The sequence below is a fragment of the Cheilinus undulatus genome, linkage group 13 (assembly GCF_018320785.1).
Source record: "Cheilinus undulatus linkage group 13, ASM1832078v1, whole genome shotgun sequence".
NCBI lineage: Eukaryota > Metazoa > Chordata > Actinopteri > Labriformes > Labridae > Cheilinus > Cheilinus undulatus.
The window spans coordinates 4,628,622-4,654,802 of record NC_054877.1 but is presented as its reverse complement, the minus strand read 5'-3'; the positions used below and the strand labels follow the sequence as shown (position 1 = coordinate 4,654,802).

At 39.8% G+C, this 26,181-nt stretch overlaps 1 protein-coding gene across 1 annotated transcript in view; it reads left to right on the top strand.

The window, feature by feature from the left end:
• atp1a2a (ATPase Na+/K+ transporting subunit alpha 2a) overlaps positions 1-26,181 on the top strand; it is a 113,660-nt gene that overhangs the window by 77,359 nt on the left and 10,120 nt on the right. The window contains exons 14-19 of the mRNA XM_041802864.1: positions 1,265-1,440; positions 4,646-4,782; positions 8,906-9,056; positions 11,551-11,719; positions 16,105-16,259; positions 20,268-20,391. Coding sequence (XP_041658798.1) covers positions 1,265-1,440; positions 4,646-4,782; positions 8,906-9,056; positions 11,551-11,719; positions 16,105-16,259; positions 20,268-20,391 — 912 coding nt within the window. The remainder of the gene's footprint in view (positions 1-1,264; positions 1,441-4,645; positions 4,783-8,905; positions 9,057-11,550; positions 11,720-16,104; positions 16,260-20,267; positions 20,392-26,181) is intronic.

The following is a 26,181-nucleotide window of genomic DNA, read 5'->3' as shown; positions in this document are numbered from 1 at the left end:
AACAATTTGTTATTATAGATTGAGACCTTGATATAACAAGGTATACATAGAATTACAGAATTGGAATGTAAAAGTAAAAAAATATATATATATAAAACTAATAAGATTTAACATAATATTACAGAGAAAAACACTGTATTGTAATTATGGACACAGACCTTTAAAGAACAAGCTACATATTTATTTACAGTTGGTTGCTGTAATTTTACAGGATTTTGTATGTAATTGAAGAAAAAAGAAAAGATTATGCATAATTAATATAGTAAAATTTCTTTAAAAAGAAGAAAAATAAACCTTTTTAAAATTATTGGATTAATACTTAAAATAACAGGCATGTTGTTAATTTACAGACAATGTCTGTATTTTTACAATTTTTTATACTTTTTTTTAAAAAAGCAGAAAACTACTGTAAAAATTCAAAGTTATTTACTGTAAAATTAGGACTTTTTTTTTACAGTGTAGGGAAATCCTGGAGGTCAGTATTATTCAGTCTGCAGGAGGACTACAGCTTGGCAGAAGATTTATTTTCCAGTGAAACAATGACCCAAAGCATACAGCGAACGCTAAACGGAAATGGTTGACAGACAACAAGGGGAATGTTCTGGGGTGGCTGAGTCAAAGCCCGGACCTCAATCCAATAGAGAATTAGTGGCTGGATGTGCAACCTGACAGAGCTTGAGTAGTTTTGCAAAGAAGAATGGAGTAAAATTGCAGAGTTGAGATGTGAAAGCTTGATTGAGATCTATCCACACAGACTCAGAGCTGTGATTGCAACCAAAGGTGCATCTACTTAATACTGACTTGAAGGAGATGAAAATTTATTCAGTCACTTTTTTATATAACATATTTTATTTTATTGACATTACTTTGTAGAAATCTGTTTTTACTTAGATATTAAAGAGTTTTTTTTTTACTATTTTAGTCAAAAAAAGCCTAATTAAATTGACCATGATAGATTTATAAAATCAATTCAATGGTAAAACGTACAACGGTTTAATTCTTTTGATAGACTGTGTCTTGGAGGCCCTCAGACCTCCCTTATGTTGGCATGTCTTCATAGTGTTTCACTGTAAATAGCTTTAGAAAGGTACACTGATGTATGGTTATTGTTTTCTGAGACGTTTCAGACCGATGGTCATGAAAATGATTCTATAGATTCAGTACCAGATAAACTGTCAAAGCAACAAAAGCAACAGTATACTGTGAGGCGTTACCTTTCGGTCTTTTATGAGCAGTCACCTCACCGATCCCTCTTCTCTCGCAGGTTTCTGCCACTTGAATCTGTCTTCATCGCAGTTCCCCCGAGGATTCACCTTCGACTGTGACGACGTGAACTTCCCCACCGAGCAGCTCTGCTTCCTGGGCCTCATCTCCATGATTGATCCGCCGCGTGCTGCTGTGCCTGATGCAGTGGGTAAATGCCGCTCTGCTGGTATCAAGGTAATTGGTTCCACAGATTCAACCTTCATTGTAGTTCATGAAAAGCCTTTTCTGAGGGCTTCATGCAGCAGGCTTTTAGAGGAGGGATTTGCATGTCAAATGTCTTTTTAAAGCCTAACTGATAACTGATTTAGGGACTCCGTTAGATAATTATCGGTGGATAAATGAAGCTGTGTTGCTCCAAGGAAGCAGCTGATAATATATATTTTTTGAAAACACCCTAGACAAAGGCCATTCAGAGCCACTGAGGCATTATGAATAAATCTGATGCTAAATCAGCAGCTGTATCGTGATCTCTCAAAGGTATTTAGAAATAAAAAATCTTACGAGGAGCAAGAACAGAATATTTTGAAGTGCAAATTAAATGTTATAGCCTTTACAGAGACAGAGTTTACTGTATTTTCTTATCAGCTATAGAAAAAGCTCATTTGTTAAATGCAGATTCGGTACGTTTCGTACAAATTTTCATCAGGTGTTAATGAACTGCAAATAGATAGAGAGCAGATGTTTTCCCAGGAAAGTAATAAGCCAGGCTGCAGGATGGTTAAAAAACTTCCAGCAGAGATTTAAATAGGTAATAAGCAGAATGAGTCGTTCTCGTTTTGGGGGGATGTATTGCTAATGTGAAAATTGGATTTTCCTCATTTAATTTCAGGTACAGTAGTTATCATGCTTCCTTTGATATTGAATTTTTGAAAGACATACTGTAATTGGCTTAAGAACAAAAAAAGAGTAAGACGTGAGAGGAGATAATATCATGCCTTAAGTGAATAAAATGGATGAGGAGTTTATGCTAAAATTGGCTGCAAAACTGATTAACTGTCTGATAGAAAGTGAATTTTATTTTCTATCAGAGCAAGTTCTAGCTGCACTTTATCAGTTATGTTTTGACAAGGCAATATGGTTTTATTCCAAAATCGTGCCACATTTCTCCGATTTGGATTGAAACACTTTCTTCTCATTAGATGTGCTGTAAGGCATGTGGGCAGGTGTTACTTTTTTTTATCAGCAGCTTTACACCCACATGTTGTTTGAGTGATTTCAGCCCTGTTAATCCAAATTACTGGATGGTGCAGTGATTAAAATATGACCACTTCCAAGTGGATTTTTTAAGGATTAATGGAAAGACTAAGGCATCAGTCAAACTAGAGGATGTTCAAATCTTAAACCATTCTAACAACCTGGTAGACAGTTGACAAAAGACAGTTTCAAGTGGTTTTTCATCTCAGTTCTCTGAACGTATGCACTAAATGACAGAAAGTCTATGAGCCCACACATCTACCAAAGAGCAATGGTTTCAAAGTGAAGATCCAACAGAAACTTGTGAGACCAAACGTGACCTCAGAAGTTTCTTCTCATATTTGAGCCGCTCGTAGGACCATTTAAGTTAAATGTTTGGACAGTAATCCTTCTGTCCATTTTCTTCTGCTCATCTGAGCAGTGTTAATTTCGTTGACTAAAACTATGACTAAAAATATTTGACAGCCATTTTCCCATGACAAAAACTAGACTAAGACTAACAAGAATAGATCTATGATGACTAAAACTGACAAAAAGTAAGTTTAGTTTTTTGTCAAGATGACTAATGCTAGACTAAAATGTAGTGTAGTTGTTGTCGGACATTTTAAATCCATGATATTTCTCTACTGGTGGTAAATCTACCAATAAACAATACAGATGTACCTATTCTGTCTCTCAGCTGTAGAAAGCAGGGACCCCAGGTTTGGCAGAGTGCAGAGAACACACTACTGTGATTTGGTACCAGATTTAGGCAAGAAAATAAATGCTCGGACTAAAAGTAAAGACTACAATGTGAGGACTTTTAATGGACTAAAACTAGACCAAAATATCTTGAGTTTTCATTGATGAAAACTAGACTAAAACTACGAAGGGTAGAAATGACTAAAATGTGACTAAACCTAAAGGATATTCCGTCTAAAGACTAAGACTAAAATTAACTAGAATGGCCGTCTGAGGCGGCAGACCCACGCCTAAGCAGCACCACCGAGGAACTCACGCTCCCATTAATTACTATGGTGTTCAAAATTCGAAGTGCGAAATTCGATTCTTCCCTGTCACTATCCCAATATTCCCTGAAAGTTTGGTGAAGATCCTACTTTCTGTTCTCGAGTTATCTTGCACACATACAAACAAACAAACAAACAAAGATACCGAACCCTTTACATAACCCCCTGCCGATTTCATCGGCGTGGGTAAAAATAGCTGCTAAAATTTACACTGGATCTGGGGAAGGGTTAGGGTCAGGGTTAAGGGGTTAGGAAGCCTACTCATTCCTCTCCCCAGTGACAATTTTCAACTCTTCCTGGGGGATCCTGAGGCGTTCTCAGGCCAGATGAGTAGGTCCTGAATATACCATGTGATCTCCTCCCTGTTGGACAGGCCAGGGAGACCTCCACAAGTTGGCACCCTCCTGAGGATTCTCATTTCAGCTGCTTGAACCCACAGTGTCATTCTTTTGGTCATTACCCAAAGCTCATGACAATAGGTTAGGGTTTCAGAGAGCGAAATGAGTGGTTTTGCAACACTGCTGATGCTGCGCCAATCTGTCTCTCGATCTCACGGTCCATTCTACCCTCACTTGTGAACAAGACCCTGAGATACTTGAACTCCCTCACTTGAGGCAAACACACCCTCCACACCCCGAAGTAGCAATCCACCACCATTTTCCAGAGAACCATGGCCTTGGACTTGGAGGTGCTGGCCCTCCAACAGGACAGCCCTTTCAAGATCTTCAGTGGTCCCACCCACAGAGTTAATATTACAAAATAAAGGCTCGTACTGTTTTCGGAAGAGGGGCTTTACATTATCAAATATGAGAATGTAATACCATGAAAATGTGTAGTTGTTGGGTTCATGAGTCAAGATGAGTGTCAAGGTTTATAAATAAAAGATTATCATTGCTTGACCTGAAGATAACCCATGCCCCTCTAACCTCTATGGAGCTCTGAAAGCTTTCCCCTTGTCCCATCACATGGGGGTCCTTACCAATATGCTTTTAGTGTTGAAATACTCCAAGACTTAAAGTGTCTTAGAGATAATGTCAATAAAACCCTGGGCTATTTATCAAAGTTTCAGGATATTGTTTTTATCATTAAACATTCTATTACAAGCACCATACAGCTGAGAAACACAAAGATAAAATGTGATAATAATCTGATTTATGGGACTCTCTCTATGCATTTAGGTCATCATGGTAACTGGAGACCACCCAATCACAGCCAAAGCCATCGCTAAAGGTGTGGGCATAATTTCTGAGGGCAACGAGACAGTGGAAGACATCGCTGAAAGGCTGAACATCCCTCTGAGTCAAGTTAATCCCAGGTATGTTAAAGAAACTGCCCTTTACAGAAGAGGAGCTTAAAGTGAGAGTTTGACATTTTGGGAATATATGATAATATTAGTTTAAGATGAGTGTGGGTGGAATCTAGAGATGTGGCTGAAGTTTCAGTAGACTCAGATTTCTAATGGCCACTGTTCATTTATGTCCTTCTTGCTCTGGCAGTGCTGACAGTCTCTTTTTCAGAGTTTCTTTCCAGCATTTACTGTGGCTCAGAAGTGACCATTAGTGTTTATTTAGAAACCTCAGTGTGATTTGTATTTCTTTTATTCAAGGAAATGAAAGTAATGTAATAGAATTGGCAGTGAAATGGCATTAGTAGATGCTCTAGACCTGAAAGTCAGATTAGTTTCTTCCCCATTATTGTTGATGCCAAAGCTGGTATCAGACACCCTAGTCCCTCTTGGTTTCGAATGGGAAAAAGTGACCCTGATGAGCAAAGCAGTTTTCTAAAAGTATCTTTGTACAGTGTAGTATTCACCCCTTTGATGTTTTACCCTTTTACTGATTTTATAAGTCAATCATGCTCAAAATAATTTTGCACTTATCAATTAAACAAAAATTGGTAAAGGTAAATAAGTGCCTGCATAAATATTCACCCACTTTAAAGTGACTGAACTAATTCAACAGAGGTCCAGCCAGTTGGAGAAATTGGGATCACCAGAGTGCAGTGAATGTGTCTCAACTGATTGTAGTGTAAAGACACCTGTGTCTGGAAGGTCCAGTCATTGGTTAATCAGTATTCCTGGTTACCATTACACCATGAAGGCAAAAGAACACTCCAAGCAACTCTGGGAAAAGGTTATTGAAAAGTAAAAGTCAAGGTATGGATACAAAAACCCTGACTCTACATCTCCTGGAGTTCAGTTACACCCATCATCAATAAATAAAAAGAACAATTGTAAATCTGCCTAGATCAGGCCGTCCTCACAAACTGAGTGACTATGCAAAAAGGAGACTAGTGAGAGAGACCACCAAGACACCTATGACTACTCTGAGATAGTTCTTCACTAGTAAAACGTTTATGAAAGAGTGGCAAAGAGAAAGCATCTGTTGAAAAAAACTCAGATTAAATCACTAGAGTTCACTAAAAGGGCATTTCAGAGACTCCATGGTCAAGTAGAAGAAAGTTCTTTGATCTGTTGAAACCAGAGTGGCGCTCTTTTTTTTTTTTTGGCCATCAGATAAGATGCTATGTTTGTGAGATATGAAACACTGAGCATCACCACAAACACACCATCCCTGCTGTGAAACACGGTGATGGCAGCATCATGCTGTGGGGATGCTTCCTGGCAGCTGGTCCTGGATGGCTTGTAAAGGTAGAGTGTAAAATTAAAGCAGCAAAACATAGTAAAATCCTGGAGAACGGGACGATCTTATTCAGTCTGCAAGAGAACTACGGCTTGGGAGAAGATTAATTTCCCAATAAGACAATGAGCTGAAGCGTGCAGCAAAAACTTTTTGCCCCGCTGAAAACACTGAACAGATTTGGTTTTGCATCAAAATGGGCACTCCAGCATAGGAGACATCAACAAAGATAAGCTGTTAGGCAGCTTCTGTCTGCTGTGCGTGCTCTCTCTTCCTCGAGACGAGACTTTGGTTGGAAGAGAGCTCATCCCCCAACTAACTGACTGACCAACTGCCATATTCAGGAGTATACAGCACAGTATTAATGCAAAGACATACTGAATACTTGTCTGAATAACATAATTCTTCTCTATGATGAAATTTAAGGAGGTAACATTGGAAACTGGCTGATTATGCAGGACTCTGGGCTTCCTGAAGTAAAGTAAGGTCACAGTGAATGTTTTCAGGTTACATAAGTGAATGTCTGTGAGGAGACAGTTATAGAATCTAGGTTGTAATTCAATGTTATGCATCTGTAACCTTGAAATCCTTTGGAGATGGAGACAGTTCAGCATTATCAGGAAAGCTGAGTCTGAACAGCAACCTTGGAGGCGGAGAAATGACCTTGTTATGTTTGCAACTGGCCTGAATATGCTGTGTTCTTCACTTGGACGCCCTAACAAATGAATCCATTAATGTAGGGAGATCAATATCAAACATATCTGCCCTTCTGAATGTGAAGTGGCCAGTTAGCTCAGTTAAATAGTTTCTAAAAGGGAAAAAAAGCTAGATTGTCTTACAGTAACAGAAACTGCCAACCAGTATGTCGAAAGCCAAAACAAATCAACTCTTTATATAAGACATGGGATAATTAATACTCTTTTTAAAAGAAACATCCAAACAGTGTTTCATCAAAGAAGAACTTTCCAGTCTGAGAAGTATATCACAATTTGCCCAGGCTGTTTAAAGCAGTACAAGGTAAGGGCAAAATCCTCCTCCCAATCTGTGTTTGGCAGATTGGATGTCTGTTTCTGTGTCCAGAGGTGAGGAAGGTAAAGCGTGGGTTAAGGGGGTTGGACGAGTTATGTGCCTCGGTCAGTACTCTGTGAATAGTGGTGGTGTCACTGTGGGCAGGCTGATTTGGAGTGAGGAGAATGGTTTATTTTATAAGAAAAAATGTGATTTCACCTCAATGGGGAAAAAGAGGACGGAATCTCGGTAGGTGTGACAGCTGAGCGAGCCTTTTTCCAGCAATATCTGAAAAACTGCTGTAGGTGCCAGGAGCACTAAGTAAATAGAAATGGCACCTAAAGAGGCACTCACACAAAAAATGGGAAAGCCGATGACCATATTGTACTGACAGGTGACAAAAATATCAAGATTTGAGTGAAATATGATACAATAAAATATGATACTTAATGACACAATACAGTATGGTAGGTTACAAAATGATACACTATGGTATGATACAATATGATATGATCTGATGTGATACATTATAATACAATACCCTACGCTTCGATAAAGTATAAGATACAATATGATAAAATATGAGGAAATGATAGGATACAATACGATTTGTAAAATAAGAGGCTATTTTGCCTGAATATTATGGTGTGTTAGACAATATATTTGAATACTTCTACTGATACACCATGATATCTGATTAACTGAAGGATTAAAATTCTCCTTAAGAGGTGAAGTGCAGGATTGATATGTCCATTCAGTGCAATTTTAATTGGTGTGGTTTAGCTGGGAGGATACCTGCAGAGATGGGACATGGGCTTGCATGATGCACGTCTGGTTGATGGTGATCAGGAGACCTGAGAAGTACAGGTCCAAGGTAAACGTAGCAAAGTGCTAAAATTGGCTTTTTTTCCCAAACCTGACGTGACCTAGATTTTAAGTCAGTTTCATCTCTTATCATGCTTCATTCAGTAACTACTTCTCTCTGTTGTCCAACATTATCCATCGTCACTTCTCCTCTTTCATCCTGCTGTTGTCTCTTTCTTGTCTCATAAACTACCATTAATATTAACTACTTCTATCATGAGCAGCATCATGAGTTCCCATCGGTAATAATGCAGTGAATCTGGCTGAAAGGGAAAAACATCTTGAGGTTCTCATTTCTTTTTTAACTGATATATTGATTTCATGTTTTTGTTTTTATACTTTGAATTCTTCTTTTCTCTTTAGGTGAACCTTTAATCTTTTTATGAAACATGTACTAAATAAATACAACACTACTGCCCGAGGTTAATTTTCTATTGGATTCTGTAATGTGTATCTCATCTAGTCTTTGTTTTTTTTCAGCACAAACAAAATAGAAGATAAATTATTGAGCTTCCAAGGTTTTGGATTTTGTGTCTTGCTGATAAATCCGGTCAAGCTGTTTCCTCTTTTTCTAATCTTTATGCTAAGCTAAACTAACTGATGGCGGGCACTGGTTTCAATTTGAACAGACGGATCTGTGCTTGTTATTGATCTACTCTGTGCGAAGAAGTGAATGAGCATATTTCCCAAAATGTCAAACTGTTCTTATAAGACAGAGAGCATGAAAAAGTGAGCGTTTCCTGCCAATGAAGTGTGTGTGTGTGTTTGTTTGTGTGAGAGAAGAACAGAAAGACAAACCTGAGGAGAAAGCAAGAAAATGTCAGCACTCCCCCTTTGCATAATTTGCCCCTGGTATCTCTGACTCCTCGCTGTTTTTGTGCACAGCTGATGTTTGTCTTCGTGTGTTTTTGTGTGTATTTTCCCCAGAGATGCCAAAGCTTGCGTGGTGCATGGCTCTGACCTAAAGGACATGAGCACCGAGTATCTGGACGACCTGCTGAGGAACCACACTGAGATAGTGTTTGCTCGCACCTCTCCCCAGCAGAAGCTCATCATAGTGGAGGGCTGCCAGAGACAGGTCAATGCCCAGGACTCTGTATCTGTGAGAGTTAATGTGTGTGTGGAGGCCTTTTGACTGAAAACCACTGAGAAGAGATGTGAGTGTATGTGGTTGAAGGTAAGAGGGTATCACTTCATGAGGGCCACAATAAATGGCATAGTTGCAGGTAACAAATAAGGCAGCAAAAGTGCCTGCTTGTATGCTGTGGTAGATAAACACACTGAAGTGCCTCACTAAGTGGACAAAATTTGACACATTGCTCTAACTGGTGCCCTGTAAGTCAAAAAAGTTGGACATAAAGCTCTTGTTGGTACCTTATAAAACATAAATATAAAATATGCCCTCTAAGTGGACAAAATTTTCAAATTTTCCTCAGTGGTAGCTTCTAAGTGGGAAAGTTTGACAAATTGCCCTAATTGGTACCTTTCATATAGACAAATATACACAAAATGCCCTCTAAGTGGACAAAATTAAACAAATAGCCGTCTTTCACACCTTTTGAATAGACAAAAGTTGGCACACTGCCCACTGAGGAGCCCTAAGTGGACAAAGTGTGACCAATTGCCTTCATCTTTGACCTTTAAGTAGGCAAAGTTTAATGAATTGCCCTTAGTGGTGCCTTCTTCGTGGAGAACATTTTAAGAAACTGACCGCCTTGGTGTACTCTAAAAGGACAAAGTTTGACAACGTGTCCTCTGTGGCGCCTTCTGAGTGGACAAAATTTCCAAAGTGCCTGATTTGGTGCCCTGTAAGTGGACAAAATTTAAAATTGAAAAATTTCCCTCTGTGGTGCCCTGAAAGTGGACAAAATTTGACAGGTTGCCCTCTGTGATGTTCTATAAGAAGGCAAAGTCTTACAACTTTCCCTAAGTGGTGCCTTCTTAAAGGACAACAATTGACACATTGCCAAATGTGGTGCCCTCTAAGTGGACAAAATTTGAAAAAAAGCCCTCAGTGGTACCTTCTGTGTAAACAAAAATATACCAAATGCCCTTATAATACCCTCTTTGGTGCCCTCTAAGGGAACGCTTGACTCATTGCCCTTTAAGTGGCAAAGATTGACGCATTGCCCTCAGCTGTGCCTTCTTAGTTGACAAATTTTGCCAAAGTGTCTGATTTGGTGGCCTCTAAGAGGCCAAAATTGATAAATTGCCCTCAGTGGTGCCTTCTTAGTTGACAAAGTTTGACTATTTGCCTTTTTGGTGGGCAAAGTTTGACAAACGCCCTCAGTGGTGCCCTCTTAGTGGACAAAGGTTGGCTAATTGCCCTCAGTGGTGACTTCATAGTGGACAAAGTTTGACAAACTTCCCACTCTGCTGCCTTCTGTGTGGACAAAGTTAGCCAAATTGCCTGATTTGGTGCCCCCTTAGTGGACAAAATTTGGCTTGTGATTATATGTTTAAGTCTCGACTGTCTTTAAATTGACAATACATGTTAAATTGCCCTCTGTGCTGTCTTTCCAAAGGACAATAACTAATAAAGTGCCCTCCAGGGTTGTCATTCAGTGGGCAGGATGCCCCCTCAGTGAACAAAAGAGTGGAGAAAATGCACTGAAGTGCTATAAGCTCCATGGTATAAGGTTTACTTTCATTGACATCTTCCTTTGTGCATCTTTGTTAAATCAATGGTTAAATGGTTTGTAATTTCTGTTTTTACAGAGGTATAATCATAATAAAATTGTTTAATTTAACCAGGGTTTCTAACTGCTTTTGAACAATGGTGCCCTCCTGTACACAGCAGGTGCCCTTTTTATCATTCCTGCCCCTGAAACATCCTGAGTCTGCCACTGATTAACTGTTTAACCAACAGCTGGTCACTCATTGGTTACCAGGTGAACTTGTGGTCAGATACTCACTACTATGCCCACTTGATGTACCTTATTTTAAACTGAGCAGTTGGCATATGTGTGTTTATGCTAGAGTCTGGGTGAACGCCTGAATGAGTCAGTTTATGACTAAGTGAGGTGGTACGGTTGAATACAGTTGTGTGTTTGTGTTTGTGCATATGTGTCGTTGCTGTTTATGGCTGAGTGCTGTTTGTTATGTGTGTATTAATGTGCGTTTGTGTGCTGCTGGCTGAAAAGATGAATGCAGGGTTGTGTATGAATGCAGTGGAGGTATATTTGCAAATACTTTGTTGAATTTAAGTGTGCATTTGAAAAGTATATTCTAACAGTATATTAAACTCCATATTCTCATGCTTTAAAGTATGTGCTCAGCTGTTTTGTGTGAAATGTTGAAAATAAATGTGTGCATTCACTCGCACACATCCCCATATATTGAGGTCATGCTACAATTCACCCCAACTCACTCTCTCTCCCTCCGTGTGACTGAATGATTGCAACTCAATTCCATTTTTCATTTAATCTCCCCAGAGCTGCTTTGAAAAGACATTATTAAGACAGAAGGGGAGGGGGGAGAGAGAAGGAAGACGAGGGAGAAAAGCTTAAATCACGGTACTTATCTCTCTTTTTCTTGACACTTTTTGTTCGCTTGCTTCCTTGCGGGTGCAGGGGGCGATCGTGGCTGTGACGGGTGACGGCGTGAACGACTCCCCGGCTCTGAAGAAAGCCGACATCGGCGTTGCCATGGGGATCGCAGGCTCTGATGTGTCCAAGCAGGCGGCTGACATGATCCTGCTGGACGACAACTTTGCCTCCATCGTAACCGGTGTAGAGGAGGGTGAGTGTGAGGGAATGGCACACAAAGTCAGAGAATAAAAAGGAGAAAATAGGCGAGAGGAAGCGCAGATAGAAGCTAAACGGATAAAGAAGTCAAAAAGAGGGAAAGGAGATTTAAAAAGCATAAAAATTTAAAACATTCTGCCACCAAGCTCCTTTGTCATGTACCAATAGAGACATAAGATTATTTCTGAATACTTTGAAAGTAACAATGCAGCATGAGTTTTATTATGGTTGATTTCACACAGTCTTAAACAGAGCTGTAGACTAGAGATTTGGACTAGAGTCAGACTTCAGTCACAAATAATTAGGCCATCACCATATTAAAACAGCAGGCAGTTTTCTTAAAAAGACTAAGAAATGCCAAACTTTTACAAACACAGCTTCTCTGCAGACCTTCCTTTTCTGTAGGTCTATCCCACCAAAGGCAAACAAACACAGGCTTCATGTGCATGCTGCTGTCATTTCAATTCCTCCTACTCAACCTAACAAACCACTACAGAACATGTGGATTATGCAGGAAAATAAAGTTGGCAACAGACTGGCTCTGGAGAAAAGAGAGATTTAAAATCCAGCTTTAGGGGCAGTGCAATCACCTCTCCTTCTCAGAAGTGCCTCCTGATATTTATACATGTTTTATTGTGTATATTCTCAGACTCTCTTTAGACTCAGGCAGATTTTTAGGGGGTTCTTTTAGATGTGTAGTTAAATGTTGTCAGGGCTAGAATAGCAAATTTTTGCAAGATTCTTTAGCAGTTGAATCACGGTTTCACTTTCAAGACTTGAAGGGCCGTACTTGCATGGCATCTAAAGTACTATTTGCACCGCACTAGTATTACCTGTGGACCCCTGATAATTTGTGAATTACCTCCTGATGTCAGTGGTTGGAGGGAAATCTGCAATATATTTGACTTTTCTTGACATTTCTGAAGGAAAACATCAGAGTGCTTGCTGCAGCAATGAAAATGCACAGTGAAATTTCATTTTAAAGGTCATACAAAAAAATGCAATGTTGTGTTGTGCACATCGGATTCTTCACATTGCATTCCTATACAAGGTTGCATATGGCCTTCTCTATTCCTCACTACGACGAGAAAATTGTCATCTAATGAGAAAGCTTTTGAACATGTCCAGTACATTCCCTTTCACCAGAGGCTTATATATTTCAACATTTTTAGCTCTGTAGCAAGCTGTCCATGACTTATAAACTGGTGAAATATCTCCTCTGACGCTCCCATTGCGCATTGAGGTCGCGTAAGTCTCTTGTGCATATCTGCAGCTGATCAGAGGAAGAGAGAGAAAGTCAAGCATCTCTCCTGTTAATGAATGAGAAAGGGATATGTCTGATATTAAATAAGACCTCTCCTGTTCCTTTTAACAGTTTTTACGCAATTGATGCTGTTGATGTTATCCTGCGCTCCATAAATTTGAGATCATTACGCATCCACAACACAACACACAACTTAACTACACATTTCAGTGTGTTATGCATCAAATGTACAACTGTATGATACTGATATATTGTATGACCAGACACTTGCAGAGAAAAGCTGTAGGAAGCAGAAGTGCTGTGCATATGAACAGAGCAGTGGTGCACCCATGCACAGTGGGACATGAAATAAAGCCAATTTTACACAAAAGCTAAAATTTGCCCAGAAAGAAGCACTGTGTATAACCTACATATGTCAAAACTTTATTAACAATCTCCTACGCAGCCTCAATAGTTTTTTCTTAGATCAAAAAAGTTGCATAGACCTTAAAGAAACATAATCACCACCCTAAATTACAGAGATGCCCTTTCACACAGGATTAGTATTACCCTTTGACCTCTGTATGGGCTAATATATGTTCTGAAATTTGGCCTCGAATTTTCACTCTGCAAATTTCAGACAGGGTCGATTTGAATGTGATTAAAAACACAGACTTCCTGCGCCATTTTTGAAAACTACCAGAGGTCCCTAGGTAATACTAAACCTGTGCGAATGGGGCGTAAGACAACTATTCATCATTTGCTCTCTTAGAAATGACTCTTTATTGGTTAAAATCTCCCATCACTAGAGTCAGTTTACACAACTATTGGTGCTTTAACCCAGTGTTTCCCAACCATTTTTCCTTGGAGCACCCCCTACATATACCTAAGAAAACTGGAGCCCCCCAAGGACCCAAGAGGGAGGAAAAAGGGACAAAGTTGTTTCACTGATAAAACCCTAAAAAGGCCTATGCATGCTTTTCTTATCAAAAGACCTGTGTATAAACTACTTAATAACTGCTTTATCATGGTTTTAGTCAATATTTGCAAATCTAATTTTGGCAGCCTCAGAGCTGACAAAGCCTCACAACCCCCTTTTACCCTAGATCTGGACCTTAATGAAAGGTATGAAACCTCCCCTGAACCACTGTCTGGACCAAACAGCTGGACCTTGGTCCAACCAACAGACGTGGTCTCAGTCCAGCCTAAAATGTACCAGTGTGAAGGCATTATTATGAAAGGTTAGGACCTTAGTATGAATGGCAGGAAACTCTGGCATAAGAACCAGTAAAAAGGAAATCCAAAACCAGAACAAAATGAGCTGTGGAAGCACATGGGGATAAGAAAAGACCACATGTCTTTTTGACGTTTAGTCTGATGATGTTTCAGGGTCCAACTGGAAAAAACATGAATGAATCCCACCGCTCACCTCTCCTGAGTCAGCATTGCCATGACTTCATCTTCTCCTTTCTTGTATATGACAATAAAGTTGACGTCTAATGAGGAAGCTCATAAGGCGAACTCGGGCTAACCACATGTTCAGCCTTTCTCGTTGGCGCTGTTGGTAAATCTACAAAAATATGATGGTGGAAATGACTATGAATGGTGAGAGCTTGGGAGTTGTGGAGCAGGTCACCTACTTTCGAAGCGTAATCTATCAATCCACTGACTGCAAGGCTGAGATCAGCCGCAGACTTGGACTCGTGAATGGGGCGATGGGTTCACTGAGCAAGTCAGTGTGGCGTTCCTGGTATCTGAGCATGCAGACAAAAGTCAAGAGTCTTTCAGGCCTTGGTCCTTGTCAGGCCTGGATGTTGAATGATGGACAGAGGTGCCCACTGGACTCCTATGTTACAACTTCTCTGTGGCGCATCTTTGGGTATTGTTGGCAAGACTGTGTGTCTAATGCCAGGGTGCTCAGGAGAGCGAGGATGGGAAGGGTCAGCTACTTGCCTGATACGGGTACAGCAGCTGGGGCAACCGTATGCATTGTAGACGGGTCAGCTGGGAAGATACCTGGAGAGATGGGGCATGGGCCTGGCGCAGGCATGGAGGATGGCCATCAGAGACCAGAGCTGATGCACGCACTGGCATATGCTTGCATAATTGACCTGACCTGACACACCTCTCTAGAGAAGGCCTCACAGCTGGCCTATCAGAAAAAGACAACAAGCCATAAGGTCAAAGGAACTTCCCACCAAGATCAGAGACAGGATTGCTGCAAGGTGTTACAAAGTGAGCTGGAAGGAAGAACCGAATTTTCACTTATTCTATAAACTAAATAATATTAATAATGATATTAATGTTGCACCAGAGGTTTCGGGTGAGGGGGGCTCACATGTTTGTGTTACGGGACTGGGTAGAGGAGTAATTTCAGGGAGGCTCTGCTTTTGTATCTTGGAATTGGCCTCATGCCTGCAAAGGAATCCAAGCAGTGCAAATATTTTGTACAGGTAATCGACCTTAAGTGCAGTATTTCTTAAATATGTTGAAGTTATTCTTTGCCTCGTGATGGCCCTGAAGAGATGAAGAGCCCATGCTTTTGACATGCCTTCTTAGGTTTTTGCTTTAGTACGATAATAACAGTGGAGGGTAAAAAGGATGAGCCATTTGAAAATTGTTTTTTGATAAGAAATAGGAAGGAATAGGATAGGAAGAAAAGGATAGTTTTAGACAGGATTTGTACAATGAAATTGGAATTAGTCAGTTTGACTTGACAAAATATTAAAACATGGCTATGACATGACTATAATATTGACCTACAATTGTTTTGCATGACTTGTAGAATGACGCAGCTTTGCTCTCAGTGGCTGGAGTTGAGAATTACTGTGGCAAACTGGAGACTTGACTCGACGCTTCACACAGGAGACTGGAATTTAATCTAAAGCAGAGCTGCTAATACAGTCTGGGAAAAGCTATTAGTAATGCGGATATGCTGACAGAGCAGTCAGAGTCATCACTTTTTATTTCACCAAGTCTGGAGAATCACTCAAACATAATAAAGCCTTTAACATCAAAAATGTTCAAGCCTGAGCATTATGTTATGTAAGCACTATCCCTGTCATCATCTATTTGAAACTCCTGATGCTTCTAATCTCAAATATCTCTTTTCTTTCATGTGTGTCTGATCGCTTCAGGTCGTCTCATCTTCGACAACCTGAAGAAGTCCATTGCATATACGCTGACCAGCAACATCCCCGAGATCTCGCCCTTCCTCCTCTTCATCATCGCTAGCGTTCCTCTTCCTCTGGGGACTGTCACCATCCTCTGCATCGACTTGGGCACTGACATGGTGAGCAGGGAGGGAGTACTGCTCTACTCTAATCGCTAAGTCCCCCAGTTCTTTGATGGACATGCTAACAATGGTTTTCCTTCATTATCTCAATCAATACTTTGAATACATTTCTGAGAAATGATGGCTTAATAGATGTATTGACTGCAGCCAAGCCTGTATTGTGTTTTTAGTGTGCAATGTATTAATCATTGAGTGCTACAGTTTTCTCCTGGCCTTTTAGGAGCTGATTTTCAGTGTTTGTATTTGTAAAATGAAAGCTTTATTGGCATCTTTCACCCTCTATCTCTCCAAATTTAATTTACAGGAGTTATGACAACAAAACATAAGCTTTTAGATTCAGCAGCTTGTATTCAAAGGCTTCTTAGTGCTCAAAGCTAATTGTTGGCAAATTTTTAGATTTTCTCCTCAGTGAAGTAGATGCTAATTGTTGCATTGCTACAGGCACGCTAAAGGTGACATAAAGAAGACTAGCTTTAATACTGGTGTCAAATATGAAAGCCTGGAGGTAAAATGAAACAAAACGTTTGGTTTAATTTGTTCTTTCTGTCAGTGGGAGAAATTCACTTTTGGCTGACTGCCGACGACCATTTGTTCAAGCAGAACAAAGACCGGGGTGACGCTCACACACAGATTTACATTTCACAGCTCTGCCATTTCCAGATGCCAGTCTCGCCATTGTATTTCCAGCAGCAACAAAAAGAGTTGCTGGCACGCCGCTCGCCTGAGGGGCGTAATCCATCATTGCAAAAGAAAGGAAGCACGGGATGAATTTATTCAAAAGGACTTGTGCTCATTATTTGAACTTTAATTTTTTTTACTGTGCCGTGCCACCAGCGTGCTGCTGAATCTGGCACTCATACATCCAAATGAGCCAAAAGCTACATTTTTACAATTAATCTGCCATATCAGCTCATGTAGGGGGGAGTGGGGTAAGATGAGCTGGTTTTTACTCATGCTGTCCTCAAGGTCAGTTAGGATCGGACAAAAGTAGAATGAAAATGATTTTTATTTGAGTATCTGCAATAAAATTGAAATGATCAGCATGAATCTTTAGAAAGCTGTCTGAAAAAAAGCACCTCCAAAAAATGTTCCTGTGGCTCAGTTTACCCCAGGTAATGAGAGAGTCAATCCAAATTAGTGGATAAGTTGAATAATTAAATGGTAAACTGAACATCAGATGAAATTTAACTACAGCATAAATTTATTCAAAAATACAACCAGAATTCCCAAAAATTTGGGATGCTGAATAAAAAAGTAATTTATTTACAATAGAACATAAGCAACACATCAGATATCGAAAATGAGACATTTTACCATTTCATGAAAAATGTTTCCTTATTTTCAACTTCATGGCAGCAACATATCTCAAAAAAGTTGGGACAGCTAAGAGGCACTGATAAAAAAAAGCTGGAGGAGCATTTTGCAACCAATTAGGATTACTGGCAAGGGGTTAGAAACATGACTAGGAATTTAATAAGTGTTTCATAGAGAGAGGGCCTATTAAAATGGACAGGGATTCACCAATGACAAAAAACTGCATCCAAAAATTGTGGAACAATTTCAGAAAAATGTTCCCCAACGTAAAATTGTAGACTTTGGATATCCCACCATGTGCAGTACATAAGATAATCAAAAGGTTCAGAGAATCTGGTGAAATCTCAAGGGGCAAGGCTGGAGGTCAGTATTGGATGCTCAATCTTCAGGCCCTCAGGTGTCACTGCATTAAAAACAGGCATGATTCTGTCATGGGCTCAGGGACACTTCCAGAAATCATTTGTCAGATGAATCAAAATTTGAATCTCGCTGCAAACTGACAACGTGTCCTGTAGAGTAAAGTGGAGAGGGACCATCCAGCCTGTTATCAGCGCACAGTTCTAAAGCCTGCATCTTTGATGGTATGGGGTTGCATTAGTGCCTTTGGCTTGGGCGGCTTACACATCTGGAAAAATACTATCAATGCTGAAAAGTACAATGATGTTTTAGAGCATCCAATGCTCCCATCCAGACATCTTTTTCAGGGAAGTCCTTGCATATTTAAGTGAGACAATGCTAAAATCACATACAACAGCCATCACAGCAGCATGGCTTCACAGTAGAGTTATCCAGGTGCTGAAGTGGCCTGCCTGCAGTCTGGACCTTTTACCAACAGAAAACATTTCCCACATTATAAAATGAAAAATCCAGAAGAGTATCCGTACAAACAAAAAAACCAAGACGAAACAGTCGACCGACATAAAGTATTACGCACATTCTGCAAGAAGGAGTTTTCTTTTCACCGAAGCGCTTCCAGCTTAAAATATAACGTGTAGCATAATTTCATTGGGGATTCTGCTAAAACTTTGGCTAACGCGTCGCCAAGCTTGCAAAATGAAACGCCAGTAATATAGATTAAAAATGAATGTTATTGAATCATGATTAATCAAAATTAATCCACAGCAACCCTGTGATTAATCTAATTAAAAATTTTAATCGTTTGACAGCACTAGTTCCAATATGTGTAAAATGTGGGTTTATGAGATTTGCAAATCAGTGCATTCTGTTTTTATTTACATTTTTTCACAGCGCCCCAGTTTTTTTGCATTTGGGTTGTACTTGAAAGGCAAAAGCAGTTTTTTTGTTTGTTTGAAAGTAGTTACTACGTTTCCTGTTTTCTTCTTTCCAACTAAGAAAGATAAAAATAATGGGAACTTCTTGAATTCATGGTCACATGACAAAGCACTGATACAGGGGGGTTGGGTCAATTTACCCTCTGGCTCATCTTACCCCACTCTCCCCTATGGCTGCCTGGAGCGTTTTAAGCAATAAAGCAGAGACGGGAGCTAGCACTGCTAATAAAAGAGTTTATTTGACTGGTGGCATCAAAGATGAACTTTTTTTGGTTTCCAGCAGCAGGACAGATTTGTTCCTGTTGACAAATATTTCCTTAACCGCCTGAGATCAGAGGGATAGTGCGCTCTTATTGACTGAATTCCTCTTTAAAGACGAGCCGACTGAAGTTTAAAAGCGTCTAATTTTTCCACCTGCTTTGCATATAAAACCCTCCCTTCAAAAGTAACACGTCTGCACAGATCCAATAACCGCTGGTGGATTGAACAGCTGGATATTTGCTTTGAAGGCTAGCACCTTAAAATGAAAAAATTAAAACATTCAATAAAGTACCTGAAAGTGTTTAAAGTACACTACACAAGTAAAAGTACAAAATTCCCCATGTCGTGCTGGGGAGGTTGTTAACAGCTTGTTAACAGCTTAGTTCAACTTGAGGCAACAGGCTCCAGGGCTCTGCTGAGACTTAGCCGTGACAAGCAGCACTTGGAGTCTGCTACGATTATTTTTAGCAAGCGGTGCCATGTGGAAAAGGATGGCTGCAGAATATGTTTATCAAAGTGAGATGTGGCATACTTAAGAGTGCTTCAAGACCGACACTTGGATACTGCGCACAGTCTCACATTCAGAGGTGTAAGAAATCAATTCCAGGCAATGTCATGTCCTTTTTCTCTCTCTCCCACTGTGGGTCAGAGGAAAATAACACCAAAAACATGCTGGATTTGTACACTGCAGAGCTTGTGTTCAGTCTCACACAGAGCCGAGTCCCCACCTCAAATCCCACCTAAGTCGTGAGGATATCCTGCCCTAAGTCACACATATTGCTCTGTTACTTACCTGGTAAAACCAGCCAATATAAGATCTTTATTACAGGGACCTCTCTACCCTCCTATTTTATGAGCATCTTGAAATCAGTCTCGTCTCTCCTCCCTGCCTCTCCCTCTCTGTCTCTGTCACTGCTTCTTTTTTCTCCCTCTCCGCTGCCCTTTTTCTGTCTTTCCTCCTTGCATGTGGTGATTGAATGCTGAATGACATTAATAGTGATATGTCTGCAGTACCCCATGTCTGGCACTGTCATCACGCCATTGTTCCATTGCCACTAAGACAAATTTCTGCACATTTATTATAACACAGAGTGCATAAAGAGAGCTGATCCTGTACTTTCCCTCCATTCTCCCTCAGGTTCCAGCCATTTCATTGGCTTATGAGACTGCTGAGAGCGACATTATGAAGCGCCAGCCCAGGAACCCGAAAACAGACAAGCTGGTCAATGAACGCCTCATCAGCATGGCCTACGGACAGATAGGTTTGTCCTCCTGTGGCTTGTAACATCTTTACACCAGAGCTCTCTCAGACAGGCCTCTTCCATTCAAGTTATGGCTATATTAAACATCCCTGACAGGAAAACATTAAATTATGACATTCATCAGAATATTTGGCATTTCTGGGCGCTTTTGTAAATGTTTAGGTGTAAGAAAAATAGACCCAGAGGTGAGCAGAAAGTCAGGAGTGAGCACAATTTCCTCCTAATTGTCGTGGCATTTAAAGCAAATTGAGAGCAGAAAATACAGCTATTTTCTACTTAATCTTGGTCATGTTTCACTTGTTGGAAACTCACTTGAATGCATGCTTTATATCTCCGGCTTTTATATGTTTGGGGAATAGTGAAAGTCAAAGGCTGGCCCAATTTCATAAGCTGTTAAATAGGTCAAAATATGACAGGGCTTCATAGGACGACACACAGGAACCAGCCACAGACTCACATCAACTCCCATATTTCTTCAAATGTGAGCAACACAGGGCCAAAACTTTCACAGGTCACATCACATTTACAAATCACGCTGATGACATCACAGGTTCAAGTCCTGAGGCATCGTTTACACCGCGTTTAACTCGTGATTTGATTTAGAGTGACGAGTTATGACTGCAGCAGGAGGATCCAACAGCAAAATCAAAAGAAAACATTGGTGGAAAAGTGACAATCTGCTGAAAACAGATGCAACCAGATTTCTGTTAAAAACCAATCTAAAGGCCTAGCTCACAGGTAGGTGGGTGTTTTTGCAAATGGAGGCTTTCCTGCTTTGTACCCTTGAAAATTGCACAAACATATCAAAGAGGAAACAAGTCATGTCAACAGCAAAGTTCTGTCTAATTTTTAAACACAGAGCTTTAAATATTCCCTGGTAGTATCTGAATCCATGAAATAAAAATGCATCGAGCTGAGCTGCAGTAAAGAAGGATGTTACATCATTATCCTAATTTGTGTTTAAACTATGCAAAGTGAAAGATCTGTGGTACAGAATCCACATGAGGCATTGATTCTTTAAACACTTCAACCATTCATTACCTGTCAACAGAAGATCAATAGTGAGCATGATTTAAATTGATTGAACATTTTATAAACTGGATTTGATTAAGGAAACAAAAACCACCACAAACGCCCCATCCCTAAATATTATTACAAGTAAATATTACTAATGATTAGAATTCAGCACTGTTCAAGTCATTGATTTCCCCATTCACAGAAGGGGAAGAAGGGATTCATATGTTAAAGCCAAACATAATTGTTTCTAGAGCTACTAGAGCTCTAGTAAGCTCTAGTAGGCTCCATTTTCAAAAACACCCACCTGCCTGTGAACTAGGCCTTTAGATTGATTTAAAAAAAAAGTTGCATTTCTGCATAGAAGTTAAAGAGCAGTCTTCTGATCATTGATTTTTGTGTCTCTAGATAGCAAAAAAAAAAAGCAAAAAATGAACATAATCATATTTTTTGACTAGGCAATAAGAACAGCATGCTTTACTTGCACCAGTTAATAAATTAAAGAATGTCTCAATCATAAAAAGTCTTGAATTTATTTGTCTATCAGAAGGGGAAAAGGTCAAACTTTTCTTATTGGTATGTACAGAAAAATCAAGTGGAGCATGCATCTTTACAGAAGTTTTATTCAATCCTCTTACAAAGTCCTTCAAGTCTTTATAAAATAAAAACAATGTGGATGTGTATTACAGGGGTCTTGGAAGTTATTTACTGTCGCAGCATTGTTTTCACACTTCACTAGTAAACTGGTTCACATCAGGACAGAGGATCAAATAAGTATTTCAGAACAGAAGAATTAGAAAATTAGAATTTCAATCCAAAACTATTATCAGGTGGGATCTAAGAATGTGAAGTAATATCCAATGTGATCTAAACAGCTGAAGACTGAACATCATTATTTTTTATTTTTGTATTGCATGATGATGGAAAGCTCCAACCAGCCATGACTTCTAAAGCTTCCAAAAAGTAACAGACTACTTTTGCACCCAAAAACACAAAAAAACCCTCATTAATATTGATCTATATATCCCATAGAAACACAAATTAAAACCTTTAAAAAAAATGATGTTGCTGATGTACACATCCAATGTATTCATTGCACCAAAGTCATTTTGGTGCAATGAATAAATTGGACTTTTTGAGACCTGCAGTGTGCAAGATGCTTTTTCTGTTTTTAGTCATGCTTCAAGCCTATCAACAGTTGCAACTGGTAAAGAGATTAGCATGGAAGCAGCTATAGCAGCACTTTTATCATAACTGGACAAAAACACTCATTGAATGCTTTGCTTGGTGGAGATGATGTTTTGCTTTTTTCACCTGGCTTCAGCAAGAGTTTTATTTGCCTGCTGGCTCCGCAGAGATGCCTGTTGAGCTTACATTATTTCGTTTACTCCCCTGGCAGAACACATTATTACATTATTACATTATTTCGTTTACTGCCCTGGCAGAACACACCTACTACATCATATGTTTTGTTGCTCTAATTGGCCCATAATGAATGTAACAGAATATTTATCCTATCCCCAGCCTTCATGGATTTGAACTCTATCCCATGCCATGGATATGTGACAGTCTATCTGGTGTGTCAGGTTCTACTCCAGACATCCAAATATATATTTGCTTGAACACTAATAAAAAACAAAAAAATAGTGAGATGTCCCCTGTAAGGTTAATTTTAGCAGATTTTGTAGATATGAAAAATTTGAAAACACTCCAGGAGAAGACCAATAAACAGGCAAGAGTTCAAGTAAATGTGGGCATTTGTCAGAGTTTTATGGGGTTGACATCCATCAGTGTAAACCTTGACCTGCTACAGGTTCTCACTCGTGGTGGATCTGTGTATTAATAAGCATCACGTCAGTCAGCGTTCAGCGCTCGCGAAGGTTTAGTGAATGTGAAGACTTAAGCTCCTGAATAAGACGTCCATCATGTTGAAAATGTTCCGCCCACTCTGACAAAACAAATTTTCCAACATGGAATTAAAACTCACTACGGGCTGTTATTGCCATCCTCAGCTGTCTGGAGCCATTTACTTACAAAACAGCAGCATAACAGAGGGCAGAAGGAGAGGGAGGGCGATATAATCACCTGTTTAAGGAAAAAAACTGTGACAAAAACACTCTGAGTGACATTCATTCTTCTATTTTGGTAAAATTCCTGTAAATAAGAGTCAGAAAAATATTGTACCATTGATGTTATAACTGCTTCGGTTTGTCAGAAGAGCTTTTGTGCAAAGACACCCATTATCTGTAATTTCTGTAATTTTTCCACTTGTTCTGTCAAAACATTGGCCCCTGGTGCTACACTGTGTAAAAATCTAATCTAGAGGCACAAAATTTACACAATCGACTTGTTTCCTTCCAGCTATGTCGGCTTTATGTTACTCGTAATTTAAACCAACATCCCTGAAGAAACCTGATAATTACACAGGTGGCACTGAGATCAGTGTCTTCAAAGCAAATAAAATGGCTAATATTTTATTCCATAGGCCTATAATTTCCTCATGAATTCTTAATAGTTTCCTGTAAAGCATGCTGTAATTTACTGCTCAATTAAAGGACAAAGGTAACTGCTCTAAAATAGTACTCCTCAAATGAAAGGAGTAAAATTATGCAAGTGGCAGGTCAGACAAACATGCAAATTATATCTCAAGAGGGGCATGAAAAGATAAATGAGGCCCCATATTGGCCTGGATATAAGATGAATTTCCTTTGAATATACCTGAAACAGTGGCGGCGTCCCATAGAAGGAGTTCAGACTTTTAAATGCAAATATACGTTTTCACAACAGACGGAGCCGTTCAGCTTTATAAAAAAAGGTACCACTAATGACTGAAATGAGACGTCAGTCACAGCTGCAGCATTCAGGGGACTCATGATGAACAACTAAGCAGAGTTGATGGCAGTTTTAAGAAAGTGGAGCATTTTATCCAAAATAAGTTATCCAGTCCTTTTCTCCTATATTTTCTTGCAGCCTTTTATCCCTTTACTTCATAGGACAGCAGAAACCTTGCAAGACTAATGGCCGGATTCCATGTCTGTCATTCCTCCCCAAATATCATCTATGTGGTGTTCCCAAGGTTGTGAAATATATCCTGATTTGTGAATGTCTGGCGTGTCAGGTTAAGACATGATGTGCAGAAAGAGGCCACAAGTCATGCTTGAACCCATGCCACCCAATTTAAATACCTCAAAAGGGGATGCTGCTGCACGGTTGCAGGGGTTAGCACTGTTCCTGGTTCGTGTTAGTGATGGGTCATGAGCAAAAGCTGCAGCTCTGAGAGCCAATGCTTTGTAGTGAATCAGAAGAGCCCCCAGTTTTTTTTTCCTTTCGCTGCTTAGCTCTTATAGTGCTCAGCCCAAGCTCTGGTCAGAACTTTGTATTGATCGGCCAGCATGGCGGCCATACGGCCAATCACATGTGAGGATAAAGGATTATACCATTATGTGAAAACAGAGAGGGGGGTGTCGCTACCCGATCCGTCCCGAGAACCCAGTTTATACTGCGCATGCAAACACGCGTCTACATCCACTCGACATTAATTCTAACACCAACCAGTGGAATTTAAATGCTAAACCTAAGAATGTTTTTTTGACAGAATAAATGCACAAAATTAGACAATTATAAGTCTTCTCATAAAAACACTGAATCCAAAAGGGTTTTCAACCCACTAACCATTATTTTTTGTGAAGTTAAGGTAAAATATAGGGCTACAAAAGATCCTAAATAAAGAGCCGTTCGGGAGTTGAAAAAGCTGGGTCTTTTTTGGGAGCCGAACCAAAAGAGCCGGCTCTCTGAAAAGAGCCGAACTTCTCATCACTAGTTCGTGTGGAGTTTGCATGTTCTCCCCGTGCATGTGTGGGTTCTCTCCAGGCATTCTGGCTCCCTCCCACCACCAAAGAGGTTAGGTTGCTCGTTTGGTTAATTGGTGACTCTAACTTGGCCATAGGTGTGAGTTTGAGAGTGTCTGTTTGCCTTAAAATGGTGACCAGTCCAAGGTGTACCCTAGCTCTCGCCCAGCGACAGCTAGGATAGGTTTTGGCCATACTTATCTACTATGGTGATTTGGTTAGTGTCTCTGTAAATGCTAAAATAAGATTATTTTATTCAGTTTTATTTAAAACATAAATTAATGTTTCTTAAACATGATATCAATGGGAACTTAAGTTGACGTTTAAAGATGTTTTTTTAAGGACTGGTCAGACTACAGGAATTTGGCCAGATTTTGATCCAATTGTGCCATCTTCATTGATTGACAAACATCAGGCCCCAATATGAACGCCTAGACCTTGAAATGGTCTTGTTGTGTGATGTAATCAACGAGGCTTTGAGGACATCCTGACCTGAGGTCATTGACATTAATAACATGTGTCTGACACTGACCAGTAGGATAACAATTGATATTTTTTCTTCTTCATTGTTTCTTCTAATAAGAGCACAAGACCACCAGCGTCACACAGACTATCTTTGTTGTGGCCATGATTGACACCCTTTCACTCGCCTCCCCGACGTCCTATGAAGTCCCACACAGTTAGGAAGACAGCAGATAATGTCATGACTACAGCTCATGATCGGTCAGGACCACACTAAATGCTAGCCTGTCAGACAGGATACAACATTGCTCCGTCATCTGGTATGGTGCTATCCTTAAAGACAAAAATATTGTCTGATCTGAATGAATAGTCTGATCCTGTGCCAGATCCATACTGAGAGTTTTAGGAGTCAGAAATTAAAATATTTAAGAAGGCTAGTATCTAGTATGGTCTTTAAAGGGGACAT